At 35.0% G+C, this 16,487-nt stretch overlaps 3 protein-coding genes across 8 annotated transcripts in view; 1 reads left to right on the forward strand and 2 right to left on the reverse strand.

Moving 5' to 3' along the window:
- The window catches only part of LOC139985139 (uncharacterized), a 33,410-nt gene extending 20,057 nt beyond the window's left edge, over positions 1-13,353 (forward strand). The window contains exons 2-9 of one of the 6 annotated variants that reach the window (XM_071999378.1): positions 38-134; positions 3,950-4,181; positions 5,054-5,128; positions 6,260-6,481; positions 7,553-7,606; positions 9,457-9,579; positions 11,414-11,542; positions 11,791-13,353. In XM_071999378.1, the coding sequence (XP_071855479.1) occupies positions 5,102-5,128; positions 6,260-6,481; positions 7,553-7,606; positions 9,457-9,579; positions 11,414-11,542; positions 11,791-11,976 (741 nt within the window). In that variant the 5' untranslated portion in view covers positions 38-134; positions 3,950-4,181; positions 5,054-5,101 and the 3' untranslated portion in view covers positions 11,977-13,353. Of the gene's footprint in view, positions 1-37; positions 135-163; positions 3,080-3,271; positions 4,182-5,053; positions 6,048-6,259; positions 6,482-7,552; positions 7,607-9,456; positions 9,580-11,413; positions 11,543-11,790 lie in introns of those variants that run through there. The other 5 variants (XM_071999379.1, XM_071999380.1, XM_071999377.1 and 2 more) reach the window with 5 other exon arrangements.
- Positions 1-16,487, reverse strand: part of LOC139984541 (NLR family CARD domain-containing protein 4-like) — a 313,255-nt gene that overhangs the window by 73,481 nt on the left and 223,287 nt on the right. The window lies entirely within an intron of this gene.
- LOC139985136 (C-C chemokine receptor type 1-like) overlaps positions 1-16,487 on the reverse strand; it is a 76,407-nt gene that overhangs the window by 10,203 nt on the left and 49,717 nt on the right. The gene's annotated exons all lie outside the window — the stretch shown is intronic.

Genomic DNA, 16,487 nt, shown 5'->3' on the forward strand with positions numbered 1-16,487 from the left:
CTGAAACGGAATTTGATTTTTTTTCATACGCCCACAGGCATATTCATGATATCCAACCCAACCTCGTGTGAATCCTCAGATTTAAAGAAGGAAACAACTGTGCCACTGTTCAAGTGTTTCCAAGTTGTACTCAAGTATGTGGTTCTTTCTTTTTTATTTCCTTCCAGTATACATATAAACTTTATAGAGACGAGTCATAAAATACCTCAACAAGATGAATAACTAATATGAAAGGTGATATTTTTTCTTTAAGATGATAGGATATCATATCAAATACATTTACACATACAAAAGTAAATACATAAAACGATATAACAAACAGACTTCAACAAAAAGTCCAAGAATAACAAATATAAAAGGGGAAAAATGTTAAGATGATAGGATATCATATAAAATGCATCTAACCATACAAACGTTAATACATGAAACGATATAACAAACAGACTTCAACAAAAAGTCCAAGAATAACAAATATAAAAGGGGAAAAATGTTAAGATGATAGGATATCATATAAAATGCATCTAACCATACAAACGTTAATACATGAAACGATATAACAAACAGACTTCAACAAAAAGTCCAAGAATAACAAATATAAAAGGGGAAAAATGTTAAGATGATAGGATATCATATAAAATACATCTACTCATACAATCGTTAATACATGAAACGATATAACAAACAGACTACAACAAACATTCTAAGTGCTCGGATGGAATGTATAAAGCTGCACGGTAAATAAATGAGTTTCTGTAAACTTACGTTCGGTATTTTGTGGGGATTTCTTAAATTTATGTTCGATTTGTGCAGGAGACTTTTCGTACAGTATACAAAGGGTGATCCCAATCACTGTAAATCTTATTAGCCATTCTTTTAAACTCAGGCCTTGCAGCAGCATTTACTTTTTCTAAAAGTATATTGTAATCTATAAATTAAATATAGCTGCTGTGTATTTAAAAACTTGTGCCAGGGTAGGATCATAGTATCGAAAACATTTTCCTTTCGAATTTTGGTTAAAGAGAGACACAACGTAAGCCACACTAGATAATGTAAAATATACTTTTTTTAATACCTTGATACATTGCAAGAAAATGTCAAACTGTCGTCGCTGTATACTCCCAGTACTCAATTGTTGGAGGTTCTAGCCACCTCAGATTCCTCAACAATAACAAGTTGCGATCTTGATAGAATAAGACATTCATGTTTTATGGTTTCATTTTAAAAACAAATTTCCTAAAGGGGGTAAAACCAATAAAGTCTTGCGGTCACATGTTGGAACTATGTCATTAACAGAACACTGGTAATTTAATTGGTCAGTTTCAACAGGATTCTTATGAATTGTGCATGATACAGCAGTATCATCGGCATATTTTGTAACAGAAATGTGTGAGTTTGACTTAATTTCATAGGTATATATAGTAAATAATGTAGCAGATAATGGACCCACCCCCCCCCCCCCCTTTAAGGCACACCGAACTTTATTTCCGATATATCCGATAACCTTTTATCCAACTGAGCTTGTCTAGACCATCATTGAAGAAATTGTGTCAGCCAATGAATAAGCCAGGTTTCTTTGATAAATCGTAAAAGATCCTTCATTAATTGATTTGGCAAGACAGTATGAAACGCATTTGAAAAGTCAAGAAAAAGAGCATTTGTTATAATTCTTTCCTTACAATTGAAATGAGACACAATATCATGGTTTAATCAAACGTTTGATATCTACAATACATGGTTTCTTCGAGTGGCTTGCAAATTCCTTTCTGGAGCAGAAAGTTCCTTCTCGTTCCTTATGTAGAGCAACTTATGGGTTAACAATCTCAATGTATGGAAACCAGGGCCGAGGGTCTATCAGTTTGGTGATGTTCATTTGGTTTGTGTGTCCATATTCCGACTTGCTTTATTTTTCGAAAAAGGTCTGGTATAACTTCCCATGTGATCCTGGATTTCTTAGCCTGTGGAAGAAAACATGGCTCTGTCAAATCTGAAGGTTGCTATACAGATTTCCTAGTAATTCGGCCTAAACGCCCACCCCCCCATCCTCCTAGTCCTTTGTAGCAAAATAACTACTTAAAAATAAACAATGCTAGTACGTTCTAAACTTTCTTGTAAAAGTATTTAACTTTCAGCTATGTAACTATGTATTACTAAGCCAGATAAAGGTAGTGATAAGTAAGGCTAGAGTAATGCTCGTGATGAGCAAAGCCGACAACAGCTATGAGAAACCTTACTTCTTTAGGGAGAGGTTACATATTCAACCTTTCTTTATGTATGAAACTGAAGACTGGAGGAATGCTTAAGTGGAAATGAGCTGGCGTTTGCATGTTTTAATTTGTCATTATACTGGTATTTGTTTATTGAACTGTTTACATTCACATTGAAAAGGAGACAGGACACCAAAAGATTACATTATATCGCCCCCCCCCCCCCACCATCCCAAGTGGCACTGTGACATTACACATTGGCAAAACATAGCTCCATGCCACGACTTTTAAAAACCAATTTACTCCGGTACCGTGCGAGATAATTTGGACTTAGATATTTAAGAGATAAGTTCAAAACTAGGATCTCGATGAGATATAGGTTCATTATGATGGTTTGGGATTCATTCCCTTTAATCCTTAGGTATGATTAGGCTAACACTGAGAATGGTTTAAATTAATTTACCTTGGTCTAAGTTTTGTGGTCTGTGCGGTCGCAATTAAAATTTGAGTGATTTATTCATCAGTTTTATGCGAGTTACACCCATCGTCATCAATGTCCGTCGGTGACTTACACCACCTGTTTCCCCATTTCCAAACCGCTCTAAGTAGACACTGTAACACCAATTCAGTAGAGATAAATAGCGTTATTTTTTTCTACTGTCTATAGCTACTCGCGCAACAGATACAAGCATCGAATGTACTGCAATCATGTTCAGTTATTCAAAGCCAATTTATACGCTTTAACACACCAGTAGAATAACTGTGGTCGAGTGGTACGGACTTCGGTTCGTGTCACGAAGATCCGGGGTTCGATTCTTACCTTCGCCTGGTGAGTCCCAAAAGGACGAAACCGGTCGTGAAGTGGAACATTTCTGGTGTGTTATTCTTTATTGAAGTACTTTATTGAAGTACTATATATATATATTTATATATATATATATATATATATATATATACATATATATATATATATATAGTTATATATATAGTTATATATATAGTTATATATAGTTATTTGGAAGTAAACTAAATTGTACATATATAATCAGGAAACGGAGAACTGATTCACCGCATGATAATAAAATATACACGTATATGAAATATATTTATATGATCTAGTTGTAGCGGAGAGGTAAATACTATCCTAAAACAACAGGTTTTATGGTGGTTATGGTAAGTCTGCTACATCATTATCATTCTTGATGAATTAATGAGGGGAAAAGCAAAGATCGATGACGTCATAGGATTTTTACAGAGGATAGAATACAGTAAATTGCACTTGTTTCTTGTGCTGAGCATGTGAGCACAAACGAGTGATTCAAAGAGCATATGAGCACACTGTGAGCAAAGAAGAGAGCCAGTGCACATATCGTGAAAACGTTTATTGAGTAGAATGAGAACGTAACTCATCTCTATAAGGGAATAAAGAATACATAAAGATTGAATCGTAAAAATCAAACCAATCCCTTTTCCGCACATGGATTCGTTAAATAAATAAAGGAAAAGTTAAGCCTTCATCCTTCCTAGTATTGTAGGTGTACTGTATCATGGACAGATGAACAATACAACCAATCAGTAGATTCGGGCCTTTAATCAATAGTCATCTATTGCATATCCTTCATGGGATATAATGTATCTAGTAAAGAGGCTATCGCACTTGTTTTTTTGTAAGTTAGCTTACATAATGATAATACGTATACCTACTTTTAAGAACAACAATTGTAAAATTGTGGTTTCGATCCTAGCAGCGGGATCTTCTTCAAAGGCTAAATGAAGAGTAACACTAACAGAAAGGACAAACACACGCACAGAATACAGACAGGTTAATGAGCATGGTGAACACAAAGAGATAGATGTAAGGGGATTAGTAGACAAGGGATGGAGAGAAGAAAGAAAGAAACCAACAGGGAGAAAGCAACAGGGAGGGGTTTTGTCTTGTGATTTTGAAGTCCTACTATGGGTTTTGACATGTTAGAGGTAAGTACTTTTTTTTATTTTTTATAAACAATGTCCCCCTTTCCCCAATATTTAAAAAACATATTTGCTTAATACTTGCTCTTGAGTACTCTGTACATGTAATGATACAATTGTTTGCGTTCCTAATGAAGGTTACTACGTTGGTCGCCAAGGGGTGGTTTGTAACCATGTATGCTAAAGTTGATGATGTCAGGTAGCCAATGGCCTTGTCACATAAACGAGGTACCCATATCTCAGATTATTTATTATATATACCTCAGAAGTAGAAGGTAATATGAAATACAAATAAGTAGATTTCTGACGAGAATCACTTACTCCGTTTTGGACTTTGAAGTGAGAAAGGGACGGTGTACCCCTTTATACCAAATCACTGTCAGTGATTTCCTGACTCAGTGACTGGAGATGGTATCCTCTATTAGTATGCTGTCTGAATTTATGGTTTTGTTTTTAGGTTTTTTTTTTTATTATAGGTATAGGTATTATAGGTATTATATTTTTATTGTAGGTAGACTCATCTACAGAGGTTCACTTCGTTTTCTATTGTATAATCGTGGTCTGCTTCATAGTAGAACTTACTGTTGCCATTGTTGTGGCCAGTTACAGTTGCTGTGCTGGAGAGGCAATCCAAACTACTATAAGTAAACTCCACCACAACGCATGTCCCTCGCCTAAATTCCACGTCGATCCCCTCATATTGACTTCACAAAAGTACTTTAGGAATAGTTTGTAATATTAATCTAGCTAAGGAGATATGAATAAAGTATGCCCAGCCATCACAAAACATAAGTTGTTGTTCATGAGTGGTTCTTTTGTCTTCCAAATCCTCCTTGATCTTCTCCTACTCTTACATAATATATTTTCTTATTCAACAGGTTTATTACCCAGCAAAGATTCTCTAGTCTCACGATAACTCAGCATCCATGAATCCATCCCATAACCCTGGTCAGGTTAGTCCAAAAATACAACGGCCTACACCATACAATGGAGACTCAAGCACATATGAACTCCCAGACGAAAATTCCGTGGCTCTGCCACTTTATGAACGTCATTTCCCCTAATCTGAATTCCAGTAGATCTCCCGGTTTTGTTTCTTGGGAACTGATACGGCGTTAAAAACTCACATTTGTACACGAAAGATTCAATCCATTAGTCATTAAGCTTCAATATTAGGATTCACCATGAATTTTTGACTGTTGAAAATCAGATAAATAGGATATTATATTAACCAGTTACGTGAAATGAAAATTTTTACACTGTAATCGGCTATACGAGATTTCATTCGTCAACTTACATGAGCACAATACAGGTAATATGTTTGATGTCACCATTTAAGCAATGAGTTACGTGTAACCAATGGTAACACGTTAAGTATTACGTGTAGCCACGTGTTGGGAGCGTGTTTTCTTGACGGATGGAAAATCCCGAATAATTTGAAGAAGATGATGGTCGCCTTTTTAAATTTAGTGAATAACGTGAAGAAACATGTGAAAGAGCGCTGTTTCAATCAAGCTCGTCATTGATTTATGTCCATTAAGTTTAAGTATTATGTTATGGAACTTTGTTGTCGTTACCAAACTATTAAAACTGTACATATATGATGCGAACTGCATGCTTTATGAACATATGTGGTCCTACAGGTTACTTGGAGTTTCAATTGGTTCTAAAGAGTACTTTTTTTTATTATTTTGTATGCTTATCACTTTCGATTTATTTCTGAAGTACTTCCTTGTATGATAGTAGAAGTGAAGGGGTAGCATATTTATTTGCAGTGAGCTTGCACTTTTTTGAAACTGAGGATTAAAGTGAGAAACGCTTCAACTTAAATGTGTCGGAAATTTAACTGAGATCTCCCCTGTGAATTGCATGGTAACATTTCGCACGTAACACTATATTTCTTAAATGTTTGGAGACAAAATAATTTTAAAAAATATTAAAAATTAAACAAATATATGTATATCATATCTCCAGAGCTATTCAATATGCTGACATGACGAAACATTCTGAATCTGACACATTGTCTGTTAGTTTTTGTTCCTGTCGTTTTTCTCCTCTCCTCTCATTTAATATGCATTATTTAGATGCAGATAACTCATGGAGCTTCGTCATCTGTTCCGGGTGTGCAAGTGGAACCTCAAGTCACACCCAAAGGAAAGAAAGGTGCCCAAACGCGATTCATTACTGGTATAATTCAAGCTTTCATTGCTACGGTTCTTCTGATCTCTGGCATGACAGTTGCATCGGTCCCAGGGTCTCCTCGCGATGACATTGATAAACAGGTGTGGCCTATATCAGTTGCAGCGGTAAGATCTATTTATCTATTTATTACACACACACACACGCACACACACACACACATATATATATATATATATATGTATATATATAAATATATATTTATATTTATAAATATATATATATATATATGTATATATATATATATATATATATATATATATATATATATATATATTTGTCAATATCTATCAATATTTCGGTAACTTTTGTACAACCTCTAGTTCGTCTAAAAACAATTGAAATCAGATGATAAGATCACACAGTAGCTCCTCAAGGTAAACACGAGGTACACCGGTTGAAATATTCAAACATCAGGAAGCATAAATATTCATAATGGCTTCGAGGTGTTTACATGTCCGGACTAAGTAATCGCTCCATCTAACCTTTCTCAATGGCAGTCATAAAAAGGTGCAGAAATATAACATCAACCATACAACGATCTAAGTACAATGCGTTAATACAGTCTGCATGAGTACTTTATCTGTGGATAGCACATATCGTATATGTTCACTTACTTCAAGATAATGTTTAGTCGATTGTGTCAAAAAGTTCTTTTTGACAGTTAAGCTGATGAACTCTTTACTGGTATGTGAGTGCCTGCATTTGCATACATTTACATACAATAACAACAGTGATATATCCAAGTTTTGCGATGAGGTCAGCACAGTAATAATTCATGGTAATACATGCCAAACAGTGATTAAAGATAGGCTATTGTCATTATGTAATCTCTTTCCTTGATAGGCTGAGACCTATTGTACAACGGAGAAAGAACAAATGATGTGTATTTAATGTTTTAAATTAAAGTTTTATATGTTACTGAGTTCTGTATCGTTCTTATTAAAGTCATACAGGTTAACTTTTATATTGGTTGTGGCATTTTCCAGTCTTAGTGATTGCCTTATAGTTGCTGGTATGGTAATATGATCATACTTTGTATATAGTTTATGCCAATTAGAACGTTAAAGACAGCTTTTCTTATATTAAAAATCACGTTATTTAAACAAAGTAACTTGAATACTTATATCATGTGTATCCCTAACGTATGTTCTCCCTATTGTTTCATCCGACGTCAGGTCCTTATATTAAATGCCACGTTTGGAATCCTCAGCCGAAAGAATCACAAATTGGTAAGTTACAGAAATATATGTACGCTATGTATGTGGAGGCGCTTAAAAGTTTACCTTTGTCCAGCATCACGTTGTTTACATGAAATTCATAGGATTCGGTTGATAAACATTTTATTGCACAAATATAATTGTTTTCAAGGTCAAACTTGTACATTAGTAGGACAAAGTGACAGTATGTTCCCTATACTTATATGTAAAGGTATGAAAATATTTCTTATTCTGCAAATCTTTGTCGGGGTCAGACTCTTTATTTGTAAACCGATGTACAGGGATCTTGATACGGCAATAGCTTTATATCGACGTTCAAGTCTTCGCAAGGTAATAAAATGGCAAGAAACCAAAAAGAGGGGACTCTATGTGTCAGGTTTACCAAATGGTATATGTATTGATAGATTATCTTACACCCAACTAAGTATTTTATTTGTCATAAAATGACAAAGATAATCTCACTGCAATACATAAAATTAATGACCTCTTGTGCAAATTCAGACATTCAATTTTACTGATGATACAATAACAAAAATAAAAAATAGTTGACAGTGTGTTATTCGTCACTATCCGTATATAGTTGCAACAGTAATGATCAAACTTACTGGTTTATATATTAACGAGTGACCCGCTTACCTGTCTCCCCACAACATTAGCACCTCAACCTACCGTGTCTAGTATGCCCTGGTAATATTTTAGCACTGTACACCCTCAGTGACCGGTCCTATTCGGTCAATGTCCTTCCTTCTCATTCTACCAACCAAAGTGTTTATTCATGCGTTTTCGTAGTGGACTTTTATCTTTCGGAAACTGTCCGGAATACCTTGGATTTTTACCTAGAGATTCCTTATAGGATTTCTAGACGTTCTAACAGCCTATTACAATCTGATAAGTATCCTTTTCTTATAGGGAAGGGAGTTTGGGGGCTGTTTTTAGTGTGCAACTCTCGCCCATGCGTTCGTTTTTTTTTTAATTAGCGTAATGTTATTTTATCAGGTAGTAGTTCCGCGAAACTACTTCGTTCGTTCGCCTTATTCCGCTCTGGAATCGCGGATAGGTGGTTTGTCATCTTGTGCACATGTTTTTTAGCTGTTATACTTCTCCTGAGGTGTTTTGCTTGTTTTCATGTACTTTCGTTACTTGTTCGCTTTTTAAGTGTTGGTTTTCTCTCTTGTAGCGTACCTTGTAAGCCGCGAGCTCCTATCTCGTACTATCTTAGAAAGGCGGCTCGGTTAAGATGTTATATATAGTTGCAACAGTAACAACATGTTTGGCATATCATTTTGTTGCGTATATGCACACTTCACCAATTCTAGAATAATGCTATTCCAGTTGTCAAGTGTTCACAAGTTGCTTAAAGTGGCATATCACTAAAAGTAAAGCAACGTTTGTTTATTTGTTTCCCAATAATATTCCATATTCAAGTAACACTTCGCAAGATCGCAAATGGTGCTTACCATTCAGTATTCAGCGTAAATCAAGCTACCATAGTTGCCCAAAAGAGAAGAAATAATTTGTGGCAATAACTTTCTGTTGAATTACTATTGAAAAAGTGTTCAATCTTTAGAACTTGTTAAACATTAAGTTACAATATAAACATATGATGCTCATATAAATTTGCATATTAATACAAGGCCTACATAAGGATATGTAATTTTGATTTTTACCTTCATTTTCATCCGGTACTTAATTGCATGCATGCCTGCACCATCTTTTACGAAAATGGGCGAGAGCACCATCCAACATACAACGTTCTTATTTTCACATTGAGGATTTGTGATGTAGTTACCTTATTTAACTTAAGTTCATTTCATCAATGACAGTGAAGCTAATTATGTCTTTTCTCGATTTTTTATCTAAAGATTCGACTTTACTTGGCCTTTTCCATCTTTGCATGTGTGCTCATCGCAATTGCTGCTACGCCTGTCATAACGGCATTGTTATATTCCAGAAATCCATCTTATTACTACTATAATTCTGAACATGTGAGTAAAATGTTACCAGTTGATAATTATGTACAAGACAATTAGCCAACTTTGTCTTTTAACCTCAGTTGATCACGTAACCTTCAGATTTTAACATTAATTAATGCGTTGGAAATATACAGATCATGATGTCTCACATGTTACATGGGGGACTGAGATCAAACCTATGATTAAGACAGAAACATTTAAAAACAAATCAAGTTTTTGCATTACATATTTGATTTTATAATAACTTTGTGTAAAAGTAAGAGGACCTGAAGTTCCGATCCTAGCAGGATCTTCTTCAGTTGCTGAATGACAAGTAACAGTAACAGAAGGGACAAATACACGCACAGAATACAGACAGGTTAATGAGCACAGTGAATACAAAGATATAGATGTAGGAGGATTAGTAGAAATGGGATGGAGGGAAGAAAGAAACAAGCATGGGAACATGAGAGGTAAGAGAGAAACTGTAGAGGGACAAAGAGGGGATTGAGGGAAGATGGTAGGGAGTAAATGAGGGAAGGGCAAAGACAGAAAAGTTTAAGAGAAAACAAGTAGAAGAGAGCTACGAGAAGAGGGGTGATAAAGGGGGAAAACATGGTGCGATGGGAGGGGGGAGCAGAAGAAAGGTTAGTCATGTCCTTCTTGAATGTTGAGCTCATGATGTTGAAGGGTGCGACGGCGTTGCATCCCACAGTCTCTCTGATTCGTACTAGATCAGGACGGCTACCTAAAGATTCCATCCCCTGTAGGGACATGATATTTTGGTTTGGTTGGGAAGGTTGAAGGGTTCTCCAACCGGAGTGTCAGTCTTCCTGAGGTTGACGGTGGATATGTGTCCATATAACCGCTTCATGATAGTGTAGAGTGGATGGTGGATGGAGCGTGAGGGTAGATCAGATAATTCACATTATAGGTTTTGCAAGTGCTGTGACCTTTAGTCTTGTGTGTGGACAATCTTTGAGCTCACAGCTTAAAAATTAGCAGGCAATTTAAGGCTTTCGGGAAATAAAGATTTAAAAAAAAAAAGTATTCAACTGCAATATCCAATATATTTTGTGTCCAACCCTCCAATATAAATTAAGAATTATAAGTTATTGGTCTATGAAACTAAATATTGGTTGTTTGTCACTCGTCTTGCTGATTCAAAGGATCCAACCGAGTAATCAAGCAACGCTGAAGAGTGCTTCTCACACATAATTTGGGCCAGAAACATAATCCCTCCCTATCCCGCTTTCAAAAGCTGGGACCGTCCTATTCCCTTTTTCTACTACCATCTTGCCACATTAACGGTTACAAATAGCAAATACAGTTCCATATGAAAAACAAAGGAGATAGTGGTGTTTTCATAAGAAAGTATTTTAAGTAAGTGAAAATATAAACGGATGAGAGGGTTCATTGAGGTCAGGATTGTGTATCATAATGTGACTCTTATTGAACTCTTCAATAAATTAAGCTTTACGTAACCATTCTCGAACTGGGAATCTAAGTGACTACGCGCAAATAAAATTGACTATATATAGAGTGAGAGCAATTTTATGAACAATGCCAACACTTTATTATAATCATTTTAGCCAGATAGCCCATGGCCTTGAGCTCACGTGACCGATGTACCCATATCTCAAATCATATTTAATATATATCTCAGAAGTAGAAGGTAATATGAAATTCAATCACGTAGATTTCTGACGAGAATCACTTACTCCGTTTTGGACTTTGAAGTGAGAAGGGTGTAGCCCTTTATATCAATTCACTGTCAGTGATTTCCTGACTCAGTGACTGGAGATGGTATCCTCTATTACACAAAGATGCTGTCTGGATTTATGGTTTTGTTTTATGTTTATTATAGGTAGACTCATCTACAGAGGTTCACTTCGTTTTCTATTGTATAATCGTGGTCTGCTTCATAGTAGAACTTGCTGTTGCCATTGTTGTGGCTAGTTACAGTTGCTGTGTTGGAGACGCAATCCAAACTATTGTAAGTACATTCCATCACAACGACTGTCCTTCTCTCGCCTAAATTCTACGTCGATCATCTCTTATGGACTGCACGAAAATACTTTTGGAATAGTTTGTAATATTAATCTAGCAAAGGAAATACAATATGAATAAAATATGCCCAACCATCACAAAACAGAAGTTGTTGTACCTGAGTGGTTCTGTGGTCTTCCAAATCCTCTTTGATCTTCTCCTACTCTTACATAATTTATTTTTCTTATTCAACAGGTTTATTACCCAGCAAAGATTCTAGAGTCTCACGATAATTCAGCATCCATGAATCCATCCCATAACCCTGGTCAGGTTATTCCCAAAATACCACGGCCTACACCATACAATGGAGACTCAATCACATATGAACTCCCAAGCGAAACTTCCGTGGCTCTGCCACTTTATGAACGTCATATCCCCTAATCTGAATTCCAGTAGATCTCCCGGTTTTGCTTCTTGGGAACTGATACGGTCGCTTAAAACTCACATTTGTACACGAAAGGTTCAATCCATTAGTCATTTAGTTTCAATATTAGGATTCACCATGACTTTTATACTATTGTATTTCAGATAAACAGGATATTATATTAATCAGTTATGTGAAATGAACATTTTTACCCTGGAATTGGCTATGCGAGAGTTCATTCGCCAACTTAAATTAGCACAATACAAGTAATATGTTTGATGTCACCATTTAAGCAATGAGTTACGTGTAACCAATGATAACACGTTTGGTATTACGTGTAGCCACGTGTTGGGAGCGTGTTTTCTTGACGAATGAAACATCCCGACTATTCACCGCCGTCATGAAAGTATAAAGGTCAGTCAATCAACGCTTGTGAAGAAGATGATAGTCGCCGTTCGAAATTTAGTGAATAACGTAAAGAAACGTGAAAAATGAAAGAGTGCTGTCTAAATCACGCTCGTCGTTGATTTATGTCCATTAAGTTTAAGTATTATGTTATGAAACTTTGTTTTGTTACCAAAATAATAAAACTGTACATATATGATGCGAAGTGCATGTTTTATGAACACTTGTAGTCCTTCAGGTTATTTGGAGTTTCAATTGGTTCTAAAGAGTACTTTTATTATTATATTGTATGGAATTGACATAAATTGCTGTAAGCAGCCATACTTTTCAGCAGTTTATTGTATCTTGCCTTTTTTACATGATCTTAACTTTTCATACTGGTACCTGATAGGAATGTCGTCTTGGAAATCGAGAATCGAACCATCGTAATTGAAATAATGGTTACCCAATATATGCATTTGCAAGTTAAACACCTTACCCGATTTGAGTAAACCAACCTTAAGTTGAGTGTCCGGTATCCTATAGCCTTTATTAACATCCGAAAAACGTACTAGAAAAGGGAAGTAGAATTTTTATCCTGAATATTGTTATTGGGGGAGGGGATGTACGGTTGAAAATTGTCGTTTAACAAATGTATATTAGTCATAACTTTAACAAGGAAATGCAAGGAAGTTCGAAACAGTAACACAATGACTTAGCATTTGCATCCACAATCTCTAGATGAAAGCATATCACCTTTATGTTATGAAACAACGTGCCAAAGAGTATGGTATTTTGCTGCAGTTTCATCATTACTTATTCCTCTGTCATACTAAGATTTGTTTTCAAATCATGTGGTGGTGGGGGGGGGGGGGGGGTGGCCGAATGTAATTGATAATTGTAGAAGTTCCACGATAGGATGGGGAATTAAATCCCATAACTGATTATCATTTTTTTTTCATGATGTCTTTGCAGGCACTGCATTACACTAAGAACAAGAAATAAAGCAGCCTCAATAACTAGAAATAATTTTTGTTATTATTTATTTAGTGTATGATATATAGCTTCGTAATTGAATGATTGCAATAAACCTCAAAAGTAGTGATCAGTGAGAATATGACGAGAGAAATAACAAAATACGGGGGCTTCAATCATACTAGGTATTTTAATTTGGTACTCGAATATTCGGTTGGGGGGGGGGGTCGGAGGCAGAAGTAGGGAACAGCTATATTCATCGATATTTGATGGTCCGCTTAATGCTTAATCCGACGATATTTCGGCTGTTTTTCGAATCTTTGAAATACCGATATGTTACATTAATATGATAATAATTAAACTACTTGAACTAGATTTTAAGAAATATCTGAAAGTTTGAGATAAAGCATCGTTTCGAATTTCTGACATTCAACGACGAAATTTCGACAAAGTTTTAGGAAAAGGTGATATTTTGATATTGAATAGTCAAACATTTGATGATATAGTCTCAACACTTTTAAGTCTCAGGTATCCTAGTAACTAGTTAACTTGTAGTTCTTAGTCTAGAACATATGTTGGTCGGCTTACTAAACTATTAGTTCAGTAGCAGGATGGATAAAACAAATACCAGGAAGATTGAATTTAACATCAAGTTGCTATCAAGATGACGTGCATATTTCCTGAATATTAGATGATATGAGCTATAAAGCTGTTAATTGGTAATCAGATTTCTGCAATTAATTAACAAATTACCCATAATAAAGACACAATTTAGTTAAGCACTACAGAGCTAGAGCTATCACCACTAAAAGAGCATAACTAATGAACTATTTTCGTATTTGCTTGTTCGGTCAATGAACTTGTAGCATAAATAGGAAAAAAATAGATTAAGGTGGGCCTTTGGTTTAAATAATATATAGACGTTCCAAAATATCGCAAAACCTTAGTGTTCCTTAAAATAATATATAATTAAACTTCTCTCTTCTCATTCTTCCAGAAGATCTCCCGTGAGGTCCCTTACTCAAATTCCATATCTGGTTTTATATCTGGCTATATCTGGATAGATAAAGTTTGATATGGCCATATAGGCCAGATATATCTTGATGTAATTGTAATCCAGATATCCATATCAAGTTTGATATGGCCATATAAAGCCAGATATAACTGGATATAGAGTCAATCCATATACGCATATAAAGTTTGATATGGCCATATAAAGCCAGATAGATCTTGATATGATTGTAATCCAGATATCCATATCAAGTTTGATCTGGCCATATAAAGCCAGATATAACTGGATATAGCCTATAGTCAATCCAGATACGCATATAAAGTTTGATATGGCCATATAAAGCCAGATATATCTTGATATGATTGTAATCCAGATATCCATATCAAGTTTGATCTGGCCATATAAAGCCAGATATAACTGGATATAGCCTATAGTCAATCCAGATACGCATATAAAGTTTGATATGGCCATATAAAGCCAGATATATCTTGATATGATTGTAATCCAGATATCCATATCAAGTTTGATCTGGCCATATAAAGCCAGATAGATCTTGATATGATTGTAATCCAGATATCCATATCAAGTTTGATCTGGCCATATAAAGCCAGATATAACTGGATATAGCCTATAGTCAATCCAGATACGCATATAAAGTTTGATATGGCCATATAAAGCTAGATATATCTTGATATGATTGTAATCCAGATATCCATATCAAGTTTGATCTGGCCATATAAAGCCAGATATAACTGGATATAGCCTATAGTCAATCCAGATACGCATATAAAGTTTGATATGGCCATATAAAGCCAGATATATCTTGATATGATTGTAATCCAGATATCCATATCAAGTTTGATCTGGACATATAAAGCCAGATATAACTGGATATAGAGTCAATCCATATACGCATATAAAGTTTGATATGGCCATATAAAGCCAGATATATCTTGGTATAATTGTATTCCAGATATCCATATCAAGTTTGATATGGCCATATAAAGCCAGATATATCTTGATATGATTGTAATCCAGATATCCATATCAAGTTTGATCTGGCCATATAGAGCCAGACATAACTGGATATAGCCTATAGTCAATCCAGATACGCATATAAAGTTTGATATGGCCATATAAAGCCAGATATATCTTGATATGATTGTAATCCAGATATCCATATCAAGTTTGATATGGCCATATAAAGCCAGATAGATCTTGATATGATTGTAATCCAGATACGCATATCAAGTTTGATCTGGCCATATAAAGCCAGATATAACTGGATATAGCCTATAGTCAATCCAGATACGCATATAAAGTTTGATATGGCCATATAAAGCCAGATATATCTTGATATGATTGTAATCCAGATATCCATATCAAGTTTGATCTGGACATATAAAGCCAGATATAACTGGATATAGAGTCAATCCATATACGCATATAAAGTTTGATATGGCCATATAAAGCCAGATATATCTTGGTATAATTGTATTCCAGATATCCATATCAAGTTTGATATGGCCATATAAAGCCAGATATATCTTGATATGATTGTAATCCAGATATCCATATCAAGTTTGATCTGGCCATATAAAGCCAGATATAACTGGATATAGCCTATAGTCAATCCAGATACGCATATAAAGTTTGATATGGCCATATAAAGCCAGATATATCTTGATATGATTGTAATCCAGATATCCATATCAAGTTTGATCTGGACATATAAAGCCAGATATAACTGGATATAGAGTCAATCCATATACGCATATAAAGTTTGATATGGCCATATAAAGCCAGATATATCTTGGTATAATTGTATTCCAGATATCCATATCAAGTTTGATATGGCCATATAAAGCCAGATATATCTTGGTATAATTGTATTCCAGATATCCATATCAAGTTTGATATGGCCATATAAAGACAGATATATATTGGTATAATTGTAATCCAGATATCCATATCAAGTTTGATATGGCCATATAAAGCCAGATATAACTTGGTATAATTGAATTCCAGATATCCATATCAAGTTTGATATGGCCATATAAAGCCAGATATATATTGGTATAATTGTAATCCAGATATCCATATCAAGTTTGATATGGCCATATAAAGCCAGATATATCTTGATATAATTGTAATCCA

This window comes from Apostichopus japonicus, chromosome 17, assembly GCF_037975245.1.
Source record: "Apostichopus japonicus isolate 1M-3 chromosome 17, ASM3797524v1, whole genome shotgun sequence".
NCBI lineage: Eukaryota > Metazoa > Echinodermata > Holothuroidea > Aspidochirotida > Stichopodidae > Apostichopus > Apostichopus japonicus.